The sequence below is a fragment of the Crotalus tigris genome, unplaced genomic scaffold (genome assembly GCF_016545835.1).
Source record: "Crotalus tigris isolate CLP2741 ecotype Arizona unplaced genomic scaffold, ASM1654583v1 scf7180000017937.1871474, whole genome shotgun sequence".
Lineage (NCBI taxonomy): Eukaryota > Metazoa > Chordata > Lepidosauria > Squamata > Viperidae > Crotalus > Crotalus tigris.
Window position 1 is genome coordinate 223130 of NW_024096729.1, and position 22409 is coordinate 245538.

Below are 22409 nucleotides of genomic sequence, written 5' to 3' on the forward strand. Positions count from 1 at the left end.
TCCATTTTTGTTTTAAGGCATTTCAGATATTGTTTGGACCTTGGTCTGCTTCTTTGGCTCCATTTTTTTTAAGAAAAAAAGAAAATAACCTGGGTCATCCTTTTCCAGGGAAAAGTCATATCAGGGGTCTGTATATCAGCTCATGATGTTAACATGATGACATCATGGTGATTCATAATCAGTCAAGTTGTCTGTACAAATTGAAATCACCAAGGACGAGTGAAATAGCTTTCAGAAGCTGTGTCCTTCTCACTGTACAAGTATGGTATTCATCTTAATACTGAGGTTTAAGAGAGTTTGTTGGGATATGAAATATAGTCATTTTTTGCTGTTGATGTAGCAAATAAATATATGGACAGTTATAGAAATCTTTTCAGCAACCATTATTTTATGTACCTATAACTCCTTCAATGTCCTTCAGGGTATTCGCAGGGGGGGGTGTCAAAATCATTTTAGGGAACATGATTGCAAACTTAAAAGTTCTACCCATTTTCTGAGTCCATGCACAAAGCACATAAGATCAAAGACATTCACATAAAAACAGGTGGGATTTTGATTATACAGTCAGAAACTTTTTGACACCCCTCCCCTCTCTCTTTCTCAGACACACACACAAACACACACAGAGAGAGAGAGAGAGAGAGACAGAGAGAGGGAGGGAGAGACAGAGAGAGAGAGAGAGATCACTGCAGATGCCTCTGAAGTTCCTATAATTTCAGGCTATTTTACATTATTTAACTGGGAGCACAATTATAAATTATAACAATCTTTCCCAGGAGAGATACTATTCTGTGGCAGCTGCAGTTAGATAATGTCTGTTTTCAAGTATTCTGGGTAAATAAAATGGTAGCTGCCTAGTTTATCAAGTAACTCTGCTTCTTCCTGCAGTGGTTTGGGAAAAAAAACAAAAGAAGAAAAAAAAAGAGCATTTTTTTTTTTTTAGAAACAAATGAATAATGCAACAAAAGAAAGAGGACTGCTGTATATTCTTTATATACTACTGGAACTCTCTGTCTCTTAGTAACCTTCAAGTGAGTGAAGGTGACAAGTTTTGAATCCAGGTACCTCAAAAACGCTAACTGAACAAACGTGTCCAAAAACCATTAATCCCACAAGATTGAAATTTCAAGAATCTTTAGACCAGTTGCATTGGCAAAGTTGTGGCCACTGCAATGCCACCCTGCTACCCTGCCTTTTTTTAGCAGCATCACATGATCATAATTTTCAAAGCTCCCTGCCAACTTCCCACAAGTGAAATCAATAGGGAAATTGGCAGGAGATCGCTCCTGCTCTCACTGCTTTTTTAAAAAACCAATGGTGGTTAATCTGTTCCTCTGTTTAAATAAGGGAATATCTCTGAAGCGATGATCCAAGGGGTCAGGGGTTGCCTGCTCAAATGGAAACCTGATTATAAAATGTGGGAGAGGGAATTATGCAAACTCCTACTAACTGTCAAACTAACTCTAATACAAGAGGCTTAATTTTTCTCCAATGTCTTGAGAACTTGGTCCAGGCTGGGGTTTCCAGATCTGGACTGCAAAGACCACCAGATAATCACAAAGAGATACAGACAATAACCCCCTGCTGTAGTAGGATGGTCATCCAGGTTTGGACTGCCCAGATCAGATTCATTCAGTTGCATGGACATGAGAAAGTTTCAAAAATATCTGTTGCTTGTCTATAAGGATTATTGAACCCTGGGATTTAAACCTGGACATTTAAACTTTGGTGAGTTCTGGTAAACATTAACCTCTGTTTCTTTTTCACAATTTGGAGCACTTCTGCCTAGCCACCAGCTCCCTCCTTGAAACTTCCAGAACCCATTTCCACATCAACACAAATGTCCTCCCTTCTGTTCTGGCAAAGTTGGAGAATGATTCCTGAGTTAATCAGCACTTCCTCCAGCTTCTCAAAAGAGAGAAGTGAAAAGGTTACTCTCCAAGTGTGAAACCCCTATCCTTGCCTCACCCCCACATTTGGTCTTGCAGTGAGGGAAAAAAGAAAAGAAAAAAGCCGGTCTGCTCGCAAAGAGCCTGGTAGAAGCTAGGAGACCGTGGAGCTCCAAGGATATCACAGTTGGGAGGTGGAGATTGGCCAGACATCCTGCCAATTATCGCCTGATCCACCTCCAAGACCCACTTAGCTTTAGTTCAGCTGCCAATTTGAACAATGGTTAGTTTGGCTGCCTGAGGCCAGCAGGGTTTTAATGCTGAGGCATGGTGCCAGACCAGAGCAGTCCCCATGGAGGAAGGGCCTTGGAAACGCCCATTTTTTTTCTGGATAGGTTTTGAAATTTCAAATAATCTCTCGGCCATGAATCGGGTCATTAGCAACCATTCAACATTATGACAGACAACCCCCCTCGCAAAAGCTATTTATGACCCACTTTTGAAGATCCAACATCCACCCCCCACCCACAGTCACCTGATTGCATTTTGGGTGCTTGGCAACCAGCCCACATTTACAGCTATCCTGCAACACCCCACATCACACGGCCATGACTTAGGACCATTTTGTCAGCGCTTCGAGTTTCTGGCAAAAACCACCTCAGAGTGAATATTTATGACCACTGCAAAAAGTTATAAAATCCAGTCCAATCACACGGTGCCCCACTTAACAACTGCCACTAATCGTGACAGATGCAGGTCATAACTTTAGGACTACTTGTATTGTATCACACTCACATCAGAAGTCCTGAGATGCTTCCGGATCGAAAGAATTAGCCGGTGACATCACTACTTCCCAGGGGACACCCAATTGGGGTTCTCCTTTCATGTCCCCAGCAGGAGCTGTAGCAGAAGCTCACCCCACCCCATGGCAGCACATGGCTCTCGAACGCTAACCTCCAACCCAGCATCCTCACCACAAGAGCCAGTGTGCTCCAGGACTACCTGTAAAGAGAAGCAGACTGTTGTAGTGATTCTCAAGTGCTGACCTCAGGCTTGAGAGATCCTGGTTCAAGTCCATCCTCTGCCAGGGGACAACTTTAGGCAAGTCAGTTTTGTTCCACTCAGCCTCCCTTACAGGGTTGTTGTTAAGAGGCAAAATGGGAGTAGAGATTTATATGTCACTCTTGGAAGAAAGGCAGGCTGTAAATCAAACAAATAATAAATAACTTGATTTGTTCCCGTCCCCTCTTAACCTTTGAGAATGCCTCTCCTTTTACCCCCCTCAACTTCACTCAGTGCTCATTTGTCTTCTGAGGTAACATTCTGCTATACTTCCAGTTCCTCTGCCATGCTGGATGAAACAACCAGCTTGGTTGTAAAAAGAGGGGAGGGAAAGGGTGATTGGCTAGTTAAAAAAAAAAAAAACACCCCACAGCGTTCAGCTACCTGCAGAAACTGGATTACACAATTGTTCCTGAGGTCTCCTTCTGGGAAGAGCTAACAATTTAGCCAAGGATCTTTACTGCTGTACCTCAAACTGCTATTTTGTTCTACTGGCAATAAAAAGGCTTTATCGCCATGGAAAGCTTCACATGCTCAATTTCTGTAGGACCAGTTGGCAACTCTACCCATAACAGAGCTGACAACTAATAAAGCAATAATAAAACTCTATCATAATGTAATAAATGACTCAAACATGGAGGTGCTGCCAGTAAAGCTATTCCACAGTCAGCATAAGTCATCCTAAAAATCTCAAAGTACAGCGTAATTGAGCACAACAGGCACTTTGACAAATAAAATCACAGGCTCCCGGCAGGGATTCAGCAAATTGCAGGGGCTGGTGCTTAAGCGGCAAGATTGTGGAAAAAACCTCAGGTGTTTTTCCAGGCAGCATCTGACCAGAGCTGGCTGAATGTGCAACTCTACACCTGCTGTCCTATCCAGCCCTTTGTGAGCCAAGCCACCTTTGCGATCCCTGGGAAAAGGATCACAGGCTGCAATTGAGCAGGTGGATAGGAGAAGCCACTCATCAGTGGGCCAGAATGAAGTTTTGTCCGGTTTTAATACTTGAAGCATTTGAAAAACCTGTTAGTCTTACTCTAGCTTTTGGGCTACAGTCGACTGCGATGGGGCAAACATCAAGATTATAGGGTTATTTTGTTATTGCTAAGTTGGGGTGGGAAACAGCCACAGCTGACATTTCAAGGTGGCAGAGGGCTGCAAAGAGGAACGACATCAAATATATAGACAAGGCTAGGGTTAGGGGAAGATTCTTGGAATTGTCTTAAAGGTGGTGGGTGCCTATTTTAGGGATTACAGAACAGCTGACATCTGTCTCCAAGTGGCAGGAAGGACAGCCATCAGTTTTCAGCTGTCCTGGTCCGGAGGAGCCTTACAGGCTATAGCAATGGTGGCGAATCTATGGCACACGTGCCAGAGGCGGCACTCAGAGCTCTCTCTGTGGGCACACATGCCATTGCCCCAGCCCTGCCTTCACCTGCGGCTCCCTCCTCACCAGTAGCCCCCTGGAGGAGAGTCGCCCCAAAGCGTGGACCACGTGGAGTAGCGCAGCCAAGGACATGGCAGCCAGGCAGCGGGGACAAGACTCCACCCTTGCGCCCCATCATGCGCAGTAGATGCTTCAGGGCACGGGCAGAAGGCATGGCTGCCATGGCACTGCTGGGCCACCTGGACGATCGGCGGGCCATGGAGGCAGTGAGTGGCCCTGCAGGTGGGTGGAGTGGTAGGCGGGGCAAAGCAGGCAGGACAAGGGCGGAGCAGGGGCAGGTGGGGGAGCAGGGCAGGGCTAGTTTTGGGGCACTCGGTCTCTAAAAGGTTCACCATCACTGGGCTATAGAAACAGTCTTTGGCGGGTGGTGGCCTTGAGACTGCAGATTGACCATTCTTGCTTACTGTAGCCAGATTCAGGATATAGCATAGCTTTACCCTTTACCCTTGCACCATTCCAGAGGTGTTTTTCCCCCATGGTATTTTACACTTATCTTCATTTTCTTATTTATCATAACAATTGCGCGGAAAGAACTAATAAGACAGACTCAGTAGGTGACAAAAATGCCAAATCCAGTCTAAACATCTGGCAGACTGGATAACCAACCCTAATAATAATAGAAATATATGAAAACTACAAAAAAAATACAGCTACCTAAGTTAATCAGCAAACTCTCCAGCAAGACTGAATCTTAGCAATGTTGCTTAATGATAATCAGTGGGATGGGTGGTCCAGCACACATTGAAGTGCACCAGGTAATGCAGAGAGATACACGAAGGGAAGTGCAGTAGTTGGAGTTAGCCATCTCAGGCACTCCTTGAGACACACATGGGAACAGCCTCTGTCTGTACTATTACAACAAGTGCGCTGCACATCGGTCTAGAAACCAAGAAATTGTGATAAATAAATTCAGGGAGACAGTGAAAAGGTATTTCCATTGCAAAAATAACCCAGAGTTCTAGGATTTGGTGTGTTGGCTTTACCTTATTGGTTTTGACTTATTGTTTTTCCTGTCTCTTCTTTCTCGGTCCCTATTTTTTCCCCCTAGAAATTGATGAAGACCGGATCCCCAACCCGCTTCTAAAGGTATATAACACCTCTGCTGTTCTCAGACTTGAACAACGGAGTCAATTTATGCATTTAGCAGAATAATATTGTGATACACGAAAGTCTTTTGGGATGATGATGGGGGAACAGAGTTCGTGTATGAACGTATACACTTCCCATAAAAAAATGCTTACTAAGAACTGAAAGTGAAAGAAGAAATTTCAGAATGCCAGGAAGACCAAAGCATGAACTAGTTCCTAGAATGCCATACACAGAGCCTTCATTAGACTGGGATGAGTTTTACTGTCGTTGCTCTAATTAATAAACTTTAATAATGGAAAAAGTTTCCATCAAGTAGTTTTAGGGCTACTTGAAGTCTCCAGATAAACACTAGCTGGCAGCAAAGAAGTACAAGAAATCTAGCTCTTTGTTGCCCTCTTGTGGTTGTCTAGATTCTCCCAGCCCTGATCTTGGAGCCTCAATTGTATTTCTGCGATGATCTGCATTTCTGATTCTGAAGGTATGGGAGGCCAAACCAGACAAAAACTTTATGTTCTTCACCCTATGTTTTCCCCCATTGCTCCATGGGAATGGGGAGAATTATAGACCTCTGCAGGTCATAAATTTGAAAAAAAAAGAGAAGGCAAGCGAAGAGGCTTGGGCTGGTTCTACCTAGTTTGTCAAACCAAAAACATGAGCCCAGAAAATGGTAGCCTTCTATGCACCAGATGATAATGTGTCCATCACAAAGAAGAAGCTGGAATTCCAGATCTTCAAGGACTTTCTTGATTTATTCTTGTTTCATTCTGTAAGTAGCAAGAGCAGCATATAGCTAGAAGATTATACATTGCACCCGAATTTCAGCATTTTAAATCTCTTAAGACTTTCTTTCTCTTTCTTCTCTTTGCAGCCAGGATTGTCAATGTCCCCAAGGCAGAGGAAGAAAGTCTCTCGCACTACTCCCACCATGAAAGGTAACTGGTCTAGAAGCCATGTGGCTGTATTGAAGGATGGAATCCATCGTGGCAACTACAATGCCTAGGAAGCAGCCAGCAATGTAGTTGGCTGCTTTCTAACCCTCAGAAGGGCTCACTGTTAGATCCAGCAGTTTCTTTGCCCCTCTTGAGATGAAAGGGAGGGGGGGGGTAAGTTTGGAAAGTTTGTCCCACAAGGTGATGCACTTTGGGTTTTCTTCCCACTGTAAATGAGACACACTCAGCTTTCTTGTGTGCCCAAATCACAATCTGACCTCATCCCAATCCCTTATCCTGTTCTCCAAACATGAAGTGATGGTGAGGTGAGTAGTCAGTCAAATGCTTGCCAGCTCTCTCTGTAGAATAGAGCTTGAAATAATATCTTGTTGCTAAAATGGAAGGTCCCACAGGCTGGTTGTGGGTTTTTGGAAGAATATACCTATCTTCTTTCTTGCTATGTGTGCTATAGCAGACATTGCATCCTGTGATACTCATTAAAAGAGCATAAGATTTCTTTCTGGATAAATGTCACCACCTTGTGTATAATATAATCCCCATTAGGTTGCAGTATTCAGAACTTGTCAGTCAGTGCTAAGATTCCTTTAGCCTTTCCATGGTTTCTAAGTTCTTTCCTCCTCCTCTTCCCCACTCCCACCCCTGTTGCCTCTCCCCCCACCTCCCTGTAGCTTTTCATACATCCTGCCTAATCCCTGCCAGGATCATTTTTCATTAATTTTGCATTAAAGCATTTTATCTCTTTGTATTGGTCCTCTGTATTCTCTCCAATTACCAACCTTGGTCTTTGCCTCTAAAGTGTTGCAGTGCCTCACATAATGCAGGATGCCACTGTCAGGCTGGGATGGGACTGCAGCAGCCACTGCAGAGGAGCGCAGAGATCAGCATTAAAAACCTATCAGAAGTTTCTAAATTAGAACATGTGAATTCAAGAAAAGGGGAAATTTCACAGTCCAGGAAATAGATACAAGAATTACCATTGACCTTCAAGTTTCAAGGTCAACTAGTGAATGCCTATTAGGGATATTATTAGTCCGAAGCCTAGGTAATAGGACTCTGGAGAGGAGCAAAGAGTTTCTTACAATAAAATAATCCTCTCCTAGTGATGCATTCCACCTATAGTGGTTTCCACATCATTGTCTTCGGAAACCGGTTTACCACAAGTGTGGCCCAATTTCCCAAATTCTCTGGCCATTAAAAGTATTTGTGAAGCCAAAGTTCACATATCCCAATATCTAAGTGACTGCCACAAAGAAGGGGGATCAATCAATTCTCCAAAGGGTCTGAAAGCAGAACAAAAAGCAATGGATGGAAACTAATCAAGGAGAGAAGCAACCTAGAACTAAGGAGAAACTTCCTGACAGCGGGAACAATTAATCAGTGGAATTGTTTGCCTCTAGAACAGTGGTTCTCAACCTTTTTAATACTGCGACTCCCAACCGGTCGTAAGTCGAGGACTTTCCCTGCCCGGGAGCGCTGCGCATGTGTGGTGCCGCCCCCTGCACCGGCCGAAGCATAGCAGAATGGGACTTTTGGCCGGCTCAGCAGGGCAGAGACAGCCTGGACAATTCCTATTGGCTTTTGAAAGCCAATAGAATTAGACTCTATTCAAGAGAGTCTATTCTATTGGCTTTCAAAAGCCAATAGAATAAAAGGGAGTAGCACAGCTAAGGAAAAGGGGGAAAAAATGGCAGACTGCGTTGTTTGGCGACCCCCGTGAAATGGTCGTTCGACCCCAAATGGGGTCCTAACCCACAGGTTGAGAACCGCTGCTCTAGAAGTTGTGGGTGCTCCAACACTGGACGTTTCTAAGAAGAGGTTGGACAAACATTTATTTGAAATGGTATAAGGTTTCCTGCTCGAACGGCGGGTTGGACTAGAAGATTTCCAAGGTGCCTTTCAACTCTGTTATTCTGTTAAAACTGCAGGCCGCTTAAACTGTGTAAGACTAACCAGGAGACATGTTCCTTAATGCATGAGAACAACTTGCTGTTTCCAGCAGAGACTTTAAAAAGGGAAACATTTCCATAAGAATCAGTTCATCCCAAGATCACAGTTTTCATGAGTTCTGCCCATCCCTACTTTTCAGAGCTCCAGCTGATGGTTGAACACCATCTTTGCAAGCAGCAGGGAGATGAAGAAGAAGAAGACGGCGCTGAGGCACAGGAGTCACACAGTCCAAGTTGCTGCCCTCATGCCAGCACGGAACCTGCCCACAGTCCCGAGAGTTGCCCTTTGGCCCAAGCCCACATCCAGCTGGAGTCCCAGGAAGAACCATACTCTGGCCTTGAAGAACGTGAGTATGATCCTATCAGTGTAGGGCAAGCCAGGCTTCCTTGGAGCATCTCACTTGTACCCACTTCCAATGAAGAAGGAAGCCTGTCTAGATTGCTTCAAGACTTGACCCCCCACCTGACCACATGTGTGCTTTCTTCAAAGAAAATGATAGTCCAAACCTAATCAGGAACCTGAAGCTCTCCAGATCTTACTGGATCACAGTTCCTAACAGGCCTGGCCTGTGTGGAGACATCTGAGAGCCACAGATTCTCTACTTCTACCAAAATGTAGAAAAAGATTCCCTTAAATTCATCTTTCTTTCATGACGGAAGTTCATTTTCCATGGAACAGGAAAATACTTAATAAAACAGTCCCTGAAACATGCTGCTTTTGGAATATATATATATATATTTCTTTATCCAATACATTCTCTTTTCATTAATATCCTAACCTTATAAGGCCCTCCCCAAGCCATCAGCTCTGGGGAGGGAGGATCAGGATCCCAAGTTCAAGCTTTGATTTTTTTCCCCCCCCAGAAACAAAGGATCATGATTGAGAGCAGTAACAAAAAAAAATGGACTCAGCAACACCAACGGGACAATAAGAATGCAGAGCAGGATTTGATCTGGGCTAATTTCATGCCCTAATCCGTGCCACCCAGGCTGACGCACACATTAGACCAAACACATTCTTCAGAATTTGCACTTTTTTGAATATTGTCCTGCCCATTTTGACTCAAAGGAGAAAATGCTCTTCAAAGCTGTACCTATTTCAAAGGAAATGAAAGCTGTGCTAGATTTTTAAATGCATATGTACGTGACTGTGCTTGTATATGGTGCATATTTGTGTGTCTAAATAGAGATTTTATGCACATTTTTAAAAATTGCCAATCCAAGGCAGGACACACTAGAACCATTATATACATGGCAAGTTAGCGCAGGCCCAGAAAATAATTGATCTGTCCCAAACTCATTCTAGGAGGCCGCAGTATTCAGATTTCTTCAATTTCCAGTGGTGACCTAAATTATTATATGTCCTTTCTCCCCTCAAATTGAAGAGGAACAGCTGAGAAATAGGTCTTTCCTTCCTGTAGAATCCAACTCTGTCATTCAAGAAATGTGAACTTAGCTCTCCATATTGACACAATTCTACAATAAGGATTTGTGGGTTCCAACTTGATCTTCTGGCTTCTTTCCCTAATGTCCAGGCAGGTGTTGTTGCTGCGCATTGTAGCTTAGCAGCCTGGGAGAGCCACAAGTTCTCCATCACCAATATAAGCCAGTGTTTCATCAAGATGCATGTTAAAAGTGTTGCTGCAGATTCCTTTGATCAACTCTGCAGGTGGCAGAGCACAAAATCCTGCTATTTTTGCTTAATAAGTCAGGGAAACAGCAGCCGCTACTGGCCAAAGGCTAATGCAATAACTAGGTTGTTTTTGGCTATACATTTGTGGGTAAATTCAAGCTATTCTAAGCTTATCCATCGCCCCAGGTGTTTGCCCCCAAGAGGGGAAGATTTTGATCCATTGCTATCCCAATAAATAATGCATTAAGAATTTTTTTTAAAAAATCAGCCTGGAATCCCTTACCAAATTCTCACAGCATGGGATTGCTTTATGATGTGGTGTCCCTGGATGATGAGCATCAAACAATCATAGCAGCAGCAATAGCAATAGCATACCAATAGCTTCTAGATTTATATACCAACCCACAGTGCTTTGGGTGGTTTACAATGTAAGCATTATTTGCATATTGTCTCCAACAATCTGGGTCCTCTTTGTATCAACCTTTGAAGGATGGAAGGCTGAGCCAACCTTGAGCTCCATCAGGATCAAACTCCAGACTATGGGCAGAGTTTGCCTGCAATACTGCACTTTAGCCACTGCACCACCAGAGCAGCACATCCTTTGACCTTTCAAAGGGGAAAGAAGTTGAAGTTCAGGGAGAAATATGAGTCACTGAAAGAATACAGTCTGGGCTTATCCAGTCATAGAGGCAGGCTAAGTAACTTTCTGGTGCATCGGTAACCTAGGGGTGTCTATGCCCCAGCTATTCATGCATCTTGTAAGAGACCCACATCTTTGAAGAAAGCACATCATTGGCGGAAAGTCAGCAGTTTGCAGACACTCAATACTTTCTTGCATTTCACAGGATGTAATTAGGCGCCACTGTATTTCTTTCAGTCACCCACAATTCATATATAGAATTGCACCCACTCAAACAAAAAGAATTGATCGGGGTGTGTGATCATTTGACTTTTTGAAATGATTAAATGGATTTTCAGCACTGAAGAGCAGTATGTGCATGAGAAAAGGAGAGAGTATGTTTATTTTATTCATTCATTCATTAGGGCTTGCATTTGTGTTCTCATTTTCTCCAGGAAATATATATGGCACTTCCTTCCCATTCAGTTTTATTGTCAAAAATGACCCTGTGAGGTGGATTAGTCATTAAATGGGATTCATGACTAAGTGGGCATTTGAGTCTGGATCCATCCAGCATTTTGATCACACCAGATTGATGCAATGTCATTACAATGGATGAGTAGGTGGGTGAGTAGGTTGCTGTGCATACTGAGGCAAATGCATTTTTCCTGTAGTCTATGCGTCTTGCCTCTGCACTTCCAGATAAATCGAAAACTTTTTTTTTAAATGTCCCTTTGAATTAGTCTTGACTCCTGGTCAGTGCCTGGACAGGTCTCTGCAGTTTTCTCACCAGGTTTTTCAAACTTCGTTTGCCCTTGCCTGCTTTCCAGGGCTGAGAGGGAGTGACTGGCCCAAGGTCACCCAGCTGGCTTCATGTCTAAGGCAGGACTAGAACTTACAGTCTTTCGGTTTCTAGCCTGGTGCCTTAACCGCTACACTAAGCTGGCTCTCTTCAAAGGCTTAGGCAGACCATTTTAATTTAGAACTCAACAAATTCTGGATGACTGAATTGCAAATGAAGAGACTTTAAGGAATGGTAGGAAAGATTGATTTTTTTTTACACTGCCATGTGGATGAATGAGCAACATGGGAAATCTAATTGATATGAATGATGGTTGCCAAAAAATGAAGCAGAAAGATTTAATCTAGATTAAAAAGCCTGCAGCACAATCTGTACAAATCCATTATAAGGTCACAAATGCAAATAAGAAAGTAGTAATCATGTTGATTCTTATAATTTAATGGGATAGCATTCTGCAGTTAGGCTATGACACATAAGGCAGAGAGTGTAAAATGTTGATTTGCTTGAAGCAGGAAAAAAATTGGGCTGGCTCTGCAGAACACAATCAGAAACTGTTGGCTGCATACAGTAAAAGAAAACACAAAAATAAAGTCTCCTATAAAGATTAGCACATTGCTTTTTTGCAATAGAATGAAAGAAATTCAGAGATGTTGCCATTCAGCTAAAAATAAAAAGACTGGCATTTGTGCCTTATGGTGTTGCTTGCAGAGCAACTCCAGGAAATAAGTGGAGAGATTTACTGCAGATACCTTAATAGTTGCACCTTGTCTATCACTACCTTTCTTACTTTTCCTCTCCCTCTTAGCATGGTTTTTTTAAAAAAACCCTCCTAGTCCAGCTTTCCCATAGCTTCTAGGTCTATTGTCCATTACTCGTTCCTCTGATCCAGATCAGTGCACTCTTTTTTATTCAGAGCTCCAAGCTTTATACATCATCCTTTCATCTACAGCTCCTATCCCAAATTTTCACAAACAGAAAGCAAGCTGCATGGCTTTCCCAAAACAAATCACGACAATTTTCCTTCAAAGTAGTTTCACTCATATGGGGGCATCCATAGGTGGACTTCCCCCTTCTGAGACTAGAATGTTTGTGAGGATTCTCCTGCAAGTCTAACCTGGCATATTCTCTCTTCCAACACTGATTGGCATAAATACCAATGAAGGAGAATATTTGTAGCTCAGGGTTGAAATGAGGGGTCCTTGGTGTTCTCTGAGCTTGCTTGTTTTCTTGCAGACATTTCATTACCCTAACTAAGTAATGTCATCAGTGCTCAGCAAGCAAGCTCAGAGAGCACCAAGGACATAGATACAAGTTGGATTGGGAGGAAGATGATGGGCAGGGCTGATGAGGGGTCCTGAAGAGCTCTCACTTGTTCTTCAGGTCCCACTGCTAATCCCAGAGAACTGTCAGGGAAAAGCGACACCTGCAGCAGTACCTAAGGAGAAGTAGTTTTAAGAAAAGGGCTAATTAAAAAAACAGCTCGTAGAACAAGGAGCCCAGACGGAAAGAAGGCAAGCAATTTTACAGCTTACGTACTCTTAGCAAGATTTTCTGTTGCACTGGCACAGGCGCAAGAGAGGCACAAAATGGGAAGGTCCTCAATAGTATTTCTCAAATACTATTAATGGTATAAAAATACAAGCTGCAGCCATTTATGTTCTTGCTTACAGAAACATGTCTTAGTTTTTTGTTTTCTTTCCCCAAACTGATTGGCACCGTTGCTACTTTGGCACAGGAGTCCTGATACAAGCATAAAAACTCTCTCACTGGTATTTGCAGCCAGCAAAAATGCAAAGTCATCCCCAAAGCAGGTATACTTAAAGAACATTTAGCTTGAATTCCTCCCCCAACTCTTCCCTCTGTTTCTTTTCCCCACCCAAGGATTTGGTAAACTAGGAAGGAACAGAGAGGTCCTTTATAAATTGCAGCTCTGCAGCTGATAGGCGGAAAGACGCACAAATGAGGGTATAAATGCTTAGGCTGAAATATAATTATCACCACCAGTACTACTAGTATACTAGTACTATACATATCTACAAAGAAAGAAACAAAGCTCAGATCAAAAACTTTATTCTAAAAAGTGACTCTTTTCACGCACAATTTAATTTAAAAAAAAAAAAACATCAGTTTTACTCTCTGCTCTTTCTTTTCAAAGTTGGAAAGCTCTACGCAACTGAAGCATTTCTTCCTAAAGAAACCGTAATACTGAATTATTTGGAACTCTGATCTCTCTGCTGAGTATGGGAAGTCAATTATTCTGCTAATGTATACAGACTTATCTGTTGTAAGCCACCTTTGTTCTGAAAGGCAGCATCTAGATCAGCGGCTCCCAACCTTTTCTATACCCCACACCCCTAGAACGCTTCTGATATATTCTCGCACCCCTTACAAAAGTTCGAAATAATGGCAACAAATTACGCGTATACACTATAATTTTGAAAACCCAAGTTTTTGCACCCCCTGGAATATGGTCTCGCACCCCCAGGGGGTGCAAGCACCCCTGGTTGGGAACCACTGATCTAGATACTTTTAATATATAATGTTACACGGTAGATTCAATTAGCAGCACGAGGATGCTTTTCTGATTTGTTCTCTTAGCATTTGCACTCTTGAAATGCTCCCAGATTCTTCTCCTTGCTCTTTTTGGGGGGAAGGGGGCAGCCTCACAAAGGTGCACACGCCTGAAATTGCCTCGGCCCATTGACATAAATGAAGAGAGTGCATCCCGCTTAAAGTCTGAGCATCTCTGAGCTGGTGTGGATTGATTTCTTGGGTTTATTTCCAGTTACTTGTAGGGCTGCCTCCTCAATCAATTTAGGGATGAGGGTTGATGGTCACGGCCCACTAGTGACAGGTTTTAATTGCTGTCTACCCAATCCCCTTTCAACAGCTACAAGCCTTCTGGAATCCATCTATACATACCTACCCAGGATGTTATGCATAACAATGCCTGCTTATTAACAGTACATCTCATTTGGCATTTCTTTTCTTAGTGACCTAGTTTTGGAGAGATTCCCCAGGAACTCCTGTCTTGACAGCCTTCTGGTCTTGTCTTGTTTTGTCTTGTCTTATGTTTTTTTTCTTCTTTGAATTTTATATCCTTTCGTGTTATCTATCAAGATTGCCATTTTCCGGTTTCTCCCCTTCTCCTGATCCCTTGCAAATGAAAGAAAAATCCCTCCCCACCCACCCTTTTCTGCTGATCTCCCCATGGATATTTTGGAGCAATTTTTTTTATTTTGAACAGAGGGAAGAGTCACAGAAGCTTGCGGTGCAGAGAGCTCTGACAAAACGAGGTCTTACTTGTGCTCAGAAAAGCAAGGGATTCATATATCACTGGAGAACTCTGTGGAAAAGGACAAGCTGCCCAAGGAGTAGGTATAACCACCTTTCAGGGTGGAGTGGGTGAGGGTGGTTACATTCAGACATTTTACTAAACTAGGAGTAGGCAACCTTGGCTCTTTTATGACTCGTGGACTTCAACTCCCAGAATTCCTGAGCCAGCTGGCTCAGGAATTCTGGGAGTTGAAATCCACGAGTCATAAAAGAGCCAAGGTTGCCTACCCCTGCACTAAACTATACTTGGGGTTTTTTGTTGAACAAACTATTCTACATGAACAAAATAATTGCAAGTTGATTTGCCAAACTCTGAGGAACGGGACATCCCTAACTCTTGACTTGATCATGGAGAAAATCCATGTGGTGGCCAAGAGTCAAAAATTACTTCATGGCATGAAATCACATAATTAATAATCAATCAGTCTTGACTTGTATCTCTGATTAGAGATACAGGACACAAAAGCAAGCAGGAATAAGCCAGGGAATGACAAACAAAGCATTCTCATGTACATATCCCACAAAGCCAAAGTGTCATGTAGTAAGCCAACAAGAGTTCAGTCTGGAACTGTGGTTTACTATCTTAAAACTAACCATAGTTTAGTTATTGACCATCTTCCCTGATTCACCCAGCACATTCAATTAAAAACAAAATGCATAATGGCTTAATTCAGCCTTAATTCCGAATTGAATGGGCCAAAAAGAAAGTATTTGGTCTTTTCTAAAATTATTCTACCTATTTTCCCAACGTGTTTCTTGAATCCTTGAAAATAGCAGCCCTTTTGTCTTTCGAGATGAAAATAGGCTGAGCATCTTATTCCACAGAAACACAGAGACAAAAATCCCACTTTGAGAAAATTCACCTTTTTAGTGCCGACTCGTGACTGTGGCTTCTCAGATATTTGGTGACTCCTGCGGGTTCTTTTTGAGCTAAACCTCCCTACTTTCTTTGATTCCAGCCAATGACAACCTCCTACCATGTTTAGCTATTCAAATTGGTCTTCATCTATTATTATTTTTGGGGGGGAGGGAAGTCATCTTAAAATGATGGGATGGACTGTTCATTGCTGTACAGATTCTTTGCACAAAGCAATTTCTCTTTGCTTAGTATATCAATCCTCTTCCTGCCCCAGATAGTACCGGCTTTAGCAATAGCAGCACCCATTTACTCAGGTGGAGGAGTAAAATCCATTCACTTTGCAATCTAGTACCAGTAATTCATGATGTTAACTTCTGAACCTGGCATGCTCATGAGAACAAAAGTTTTGACAGACTCCTTGGCACCCACAGCAGGGAAAGTCTGTATGATGGCTAATGGGGAGTGATAATTATATTGCAATCATGTTAGGATCGGATAGCCTCTCTCTTATCTTACAGTGACTGACTACATCTTACAGCAATAAATGAATATAACAGAGCTTAAAGAAATAGAAAATATTTCCCTCCCGGCAATCAGTCACTTTTCTTGGAAAATTGTTAATCTACCAACCTCCCAGTTTCACACTCTCCCCTTCAACAAACTTTTGCTGGCTCTATAATGCTTCAGTTTATGCTTTCATAGGTTGGGCAACCAGCAGTGTGACAAAATTGTGTTCAGTCATGCACAAAGGAGTCAAGACCATAGGGCAAAACCCCACCAAGATAAGTTCTTGATACATTTTCAGAAATCGAGTTGCAAAAATGGTCCCCGCGATTGAATAAGTCCAACATTGTGTCTTAGTGGGCAGTGAGTTGAATTGAAACAGTCCTGGCTCTTCATAATAATTACAGTATTATCTCCTGCTTGTTACTTCTAAACTAGCACTGGAGACACCAGGGCTTCTGCCTTCCTTGGATGCAGGGTGAGGAAACTGACATCTGCAAGCTTGGAAAGAATAAAATCCTGAACTTGCTATGTGTCAGCCAGCAAAAGACGCATCCCTTTCCTTTGGGGAACACCCATGATTGTGGCAGTCAATTCTCCTTTCAGCTTGGATTAGTTCAGCTCCAATCAAGCCAGTGAAAGAGAACATCCTGTTGCTGGGCTCAGAGCTGAGCCTAATCCGAACTGAAACTTGCTTATTTCTCAAATGCAGGGAGGGGGTTAGAGAAGCGGGCTTCATGGGAGGCCTTTCATGGGGCCCTTCCAACCTGATACCCAACCTAAGCTGCATACATCTCATAAAACTCTCCCCAAATCCTTGGGAACAGCAATAAAGCTGGCTCCAAGATGCCAGTGAAATTCAGGGCAACCCTCTGACCTCTTGAGGCAGGAGTCTTCAAACCTGGCCCTTTTATGACTTGTGGACTTCAACTCCCAGAATTCCTCAGCCAGCTGTGCTGAATTCTGGGAGTTGAAGTCCACAAGTCATAAAAGGGCCGAGTTTGAAGACCCCTGCCTTGAGGGAAAGGAACAAGAGATGGCAGTCTTATTGGATACACCTTAGATCAGGGGTGACAAACTCAATTTCATTGAGGGCCACATCAGGGGGGCGGGTGTGTGTGGTCAGGGTGGGTACGGCCTACTGGGTGGGCATGGTTGGAGTGGGTGTGGTCTACTGGATGGGCATGGCCAGCTCTACATCGTTCGTGTCAAGGGTGCCTGTGGGGGCCTGGGCAGGAGTGGGACAGATCTGAGGGTCTCTGGCAGAAAGGGGTGGGACCAGGGCAGAGCCCATCAAGCTGGATATGTGAAGTAGGTGAGGGCCATTTGCTGGCCACTTCCAGGCAATGGTGCATTTCTTCATTCCTAACAAAGGGTGACACCTTCCCTGCATGAACCCAGAGGGTGGGGCCGATGCGGCAGGGGCTGGTTCCTCACTGTTTCCAGACCGCCTTTGGAGCTAAGACTGAATGCATTTCAGCATAGATGGCCACCACAAAATTGTACATTGGCTCCCAGCCCGCCTGGGCCAGGCCCAAGGCAGCGGGAGCCATTCCCTCAGTTTCCAGGATGGCTTCGCGGGCCACATGAAACCACTTTTCGGGCCACATCCGGCCCCCAGGCCTTGTGTTTGACATGTCTGCCTTAGATATAATCAATGGGTTCCTCTCTGAGGAAGGGGATTGATTCATCCCTCTAGGCAGCAATTGACAATTTTATATACACGTAAGGTTGACTATTGAGAGTGGGTCAGTGGAGAGGGTGGGCTGCAAGCAGAAGAAGAGTTTCCTCCCCATACCTGTTTGTTGGAGCAGCGGGAGCTTCTACCTGTTTGCTGTCCATCCAGCCATCCTTTCCGTTTGGCATTCTACCAATGGGGGAACAGATTCTATGCAGATTGCACAAGCCAAGGGAGACTTTGGTCATACTTTTTAGTCAACCCAGGGAACAAGCAGAAGTCTACCTAACAACATGGGGCTTGGTTTGGAATGTGTCATCCTGAAAATGCCCCCTCCCTTTTCAGTAAATTTCCATGGTTTTGTTGCAAAGTGTGTGTCTGTAATTTTTTCTCTCTCTTTTGTTGTCATTTCCTCTATAGGTGATTCTCTGCTGGAGGCACAGAGTTACAGCTGGACACAAGGCTCATGCATACCTGAGAAATATCACACAGTCCTTCCTTCCTTCCTTCCTTCCTTCCTTCCTTCCTTCCTTCCTTCCTTCCTTCCTTCCTTCCTTCCTTCCCTTTTTTTAAACAATTGTGTTTTTTTTAAAGATTTCAATAACTTGGTCATATATCTGTAATGGTCCCATCTTATTTTTTTAAGTGAAAAACCACTTTCACCCTTTTGGGTTTTGTGGTCAGACAGTGGTAGGGATTTGGCTTAGAGCACTAAGCAGATTTTAATCAGAGATGGAAAAGCCTCTGCACTCGGCCCTGAGTGGTGGCCTAGATCTCCCAAGCAGCAGCTGTGAGGCTGATAAAGGCCTTCAGGCAATTATCTGCCTGGTTGGATTGTGATCTCTGTCACTCCCAGCCACGCTGGACAGAGGTAATGAGAATAGTAATCTAGCATATGTGAAGGCAGACAAGCTGGGAAAATGAGCCTAAGCCTAAAGCTAGACTACTGTAGATTCCAAGGGTGAGGCCTTGATTGAATTTCCTGCTGTGCATTCCCCTGCCTTTGGTCCACTCTTGTTACGTGTGAAAAAAGAAACAGGAATTCTACCTCCTGGTGTGCCACTCTTTGTGTTGTTACGTAGACAATCATTAGATTTCCTTGCCAACATGATATAGTTTACCTATTCTCCCCTCTGCTGTTGAATAGAACTGAGTAATATTTTACTCCTTTGGCCAGTTTTTTCTGTCCAAAGCTGTCGCCCTCCAAAGTTGCTTGAGGTTTCATCTCCCCAGGTTTGCAGTCTATGTGACCAAAAATCTGGTCAGAGGAAGGTTTCTTTAGACCTTGTTTTCTACACTGTATGATATTTTGATAGCTGTCTACTGTTTCCTGAACCTTGTATTTGCTTTCTGCTCTAGCATAACTTTTATGTATGCTGGGGCCTCTTATAGCTCCCTCCGAGCATGCATCGCAAGGCAGCAAGGATGCATATAGCAGATTTAGGGTGATAACAAGATGGACTGCATGCTCGTAAGCACAAGACCTTGTGCAGCTGTGCTTCGCACCACACTTTTCCTCTGATCCAATGAAGAGACAACGTGATTCTTGTCATGGCACTGTGCCTCACCTCAAAGCCTCATCTGGCCACTCCAACAGCTGGAAGATAAGTAGAAGAGTCTGGGAGTTTCCACATGTGTGTGTTCATGTGGGCAGAATACACTTCTGGCTCCTGGAACTGTCAGCAAAGCAATGGGAAGCAAAGGATTTGGAGATGGGACACATTGCTTCGGGGTGCATGGTGTAAAACCTTCGTTGAAAAGAGCCAAGCCCACCTGGGAAGCTCTCAATATGGCCCCAGTATACTCTCAAGTGGGACACCCAGTTACCAACCTGGACCTGAATAAGAGAATTTCCTCTTCTTGAGTTGTGGGGCAGGGCCCCTTTAGCTGTCTTCAGGCCCATTTCTTGGTTCCAGTTCTATTCTGCTGAATCCTGCCTCCTTATTGGTTAAGGAAAACTGGGCAGCTGTGGTCCTTTCTGAAGCCTCTCCATTCCCCTTCTAGTGGAGGTACACCCAACAGTACCATCCAGCAGTGCCTTCCGAGAACAAACCAGCATTTCTGCTGTCACACCTACAGGCCTCTGTTGCACGTATGTGCAAAAACCCTCCCAAGAGTTGCCATGCAAGTATTACAAGATCATGAGTGCTGGGATACATTTTTAAAAAAAAAAAAAAAATGATAAGGAGTGTTTGCAATAGCTGCTCATTTTCCCCTTCTCGTTTTAGATGTACGACCAGTGTTTTAAACTTTTAAAAGTGAAAAACCAGCAGCCCTTCCAATGATGTTGAACTACACTTTGCAGCCTCTCTTCCCCTTTGATTGGGCTGCTAGAAATGGAAGTTTGACAGCATCGGAAGGCCCACCTAATCCATTCAATATGAAATACATTCAAGGCTGTCATGTCTTAATAAAGGAACTAGTTGAACATAGCCTAGATGAGAAATAGACTACATGTAGTTGGTTGATGGTGTTTGGGGAGGGGGCTTTTCTTATATTATTGTTCGCAAAATAATCCCATCCCGGATGATGAGGTGGCTGCAATCAGGAACCATGTGAAAGTTCCAAGCAAACTGCCTGCTTGGGAGTGTCCTTAGTCCTACATTGCTGTATCTCTGAATTGGTTTTACGTATCTGGACTACAATGCTGGACTCTGCCTCCTGACTCCGCCACCTGTGAATCCTGCTTCTTTATTAAATGAGTCATCTTTGCTTGCTTTGCGAGTCCTTAATTGCTGGCTTTGCCAATGTGTTTTGTGTAATGTTTAAAACCACATGGACACAGTCATTCGGCATCAACATTCAGAATACATTTAATAACCCTTTCTCTTGACTTACAAGATGGGGCCTTGGTCCCAAACATTGATACTACTGATTCTGCCCTGATTATAAATCCTTCTGTGATCAGAAGATTCCCTACAAAGAGCATACACTTCCAAGAGGAAGCTTATGCTAAACTCGGGCTGCGAGAAATGAAAAACGTGCAACAAAAAGCATTTGAAAGCTCCATCTGAGGGAATCTATCTAGTGATCATTGTCCAGAGTTGTCTGCTCATGATTCCCCTATTTTATATGCAGCTATTGGAAATACAAAATTCCTTATTGCCATCTTGAAGCTCAACAAGTCCATATAGCAGCTGTCTCCTGAATGATTTCAAACGTTGTTTAGCATTCTCCATTGATTTGGTCGTACAAGTCCAAGATCAGCTGAGTATACTTTCCTGTAAAAGAAATCTACATATTCAGTGCATTTTCAAATGCTTCCTGAAAAACACATAGGATTAGGCTATAAAAGCTATAAGGGCAGAGTTGGGTGTGGTGTTCTGGATCATGGAACAGGAAGAGGGTGAGAAGACTTCACTTTTTCAAGGCAATATAATTAATACAGCCCTCTCCTTTACTCTCAGATAAAGCAGGGTGAAGTCACCCAATGGCTTCTAGAAAGATCTAAACCTGGGTAATCACAGTTGCAGGTCACATATTGCTGAACTTTCAACTTATATCTCTGATTATGATGGGTGGGACAGATGGGACTTGTAGTATCTGGATGGTCAGCAATTACACACACACACACACACACACACACACACACACACACACACACACACACGTCTTAGCCAAAAAAGCCTTGTGATTTTGTGGAGGTGGTATTAAAAATGTGTAATCCATTCACAGAAAATTTACAGGTAATCCTCATTTAGCAACAATTGGGACCAGCAGCACTATGTAAGAACAATTAAAGCAGTGAAATGGCTTATCTCTGGAAGTTGTGTGCTTCATCACTGGAGGTTTTCAAGAAGAGACTGAACAGCCATTTGCCCGGAATGATATGGGGGTCTCCTGTTTGAGCAGGGGGTTGGACTAGAAGACCCCCATGGCCCTTTCCAACTCAGTTCTATGTTCTATCATTAAGCAAAGATGTCACTAAGTGGGAAACCAGGAGACTACAACTGCTTTTTTTACCCCCATTCCCCACCCTTTAGAATGCTCAAATCTGGCACAGTGCCAGGATAGCCAGTGCAACTGCTGCCTCACAATTTCACTGCAACTTCCCTTAAAAATTAGAGAAGAATTTCCAAGAAGGAATTTAATGTTTGTATTTACATTCATTGGAGAGCAAGGGATTACAAGAGAGTAAGCAGGCACAGAATGGGGAACATACAATGAAACCAATGCTGTGGTTCCAACAGCTCTGAGCATATTTCACAAACAGTCCAGTGTATTTCCCATTGTGTGCCTGCCTACTCTCTTGTAATCCCTTCCTTTCCAATCTCTCCACTGCAAGGGAGGGGGAGAAAAACACTTGATTTCTCTAGGTAATCTCTCCTGTATCTGATGTGTTTATTTTTCTCCCCCTTCTCTCACAAAAAAGAAAGATTGGAGAGGGAAGGATTACATGAGGATAAGCAGGTACACAACAGAGAACACACTGGGCTGCTTGCACAGCATGCTATGATAAATTATGTCTATGAAGGGGGAAGTGGTATGATAGACTACAGTGAAACATCAGTATCCCAAAAAAGAGGGAGTACATTCCAAGAAAGAGATCGAGACAACATAGCCTGGAACTGGACTGTAAGCAGAAAAAGAGAATT

General features: G+C 43.4%; 1 protein-coding gene across 4 annotated transcripts in view; it reads left to right on the forward strand.

The window, feature by feature from the left end:
• The window catches only part of PPP1R1A (protein phosphatase 1 regulatory inhibitor subunit 1A), an 81146-nt gene extending 60620 nt beyond the window's left edge, over positions 1-20526 (forward strand). For 3 of the 4 annotated variants that reach the window (XM_039344732.1, XM_039344729.1, XM_039344730.1), the window contains 5 exons: positions 5447-5484; positions 6356-6419; positions 8524-8730; positions 14685-14811; positions 18235-20526. In XM_039344732.1, coding sequence (XP_039200666.1) covers positions 5447-5484; positions 6356-6419; positions 8524-8730; positions 14685-14811; positions 18235-18238 — 440 coding nt within the window. In that variant the 3' untranslated portion in view covers positions 18239-20526. Of the gene's footprint in view, positions 1-5446; positions 5485-6355; positions 6420-8523; positions 8731-14684; positions 14816-18234 lie in introns of all 4 variants that reach the window. The other variant, XM_039344731.1, reaches the window with a different exon arrangement.
• Positions 20527-22409: the final 1883 nt, after the last annotated feature.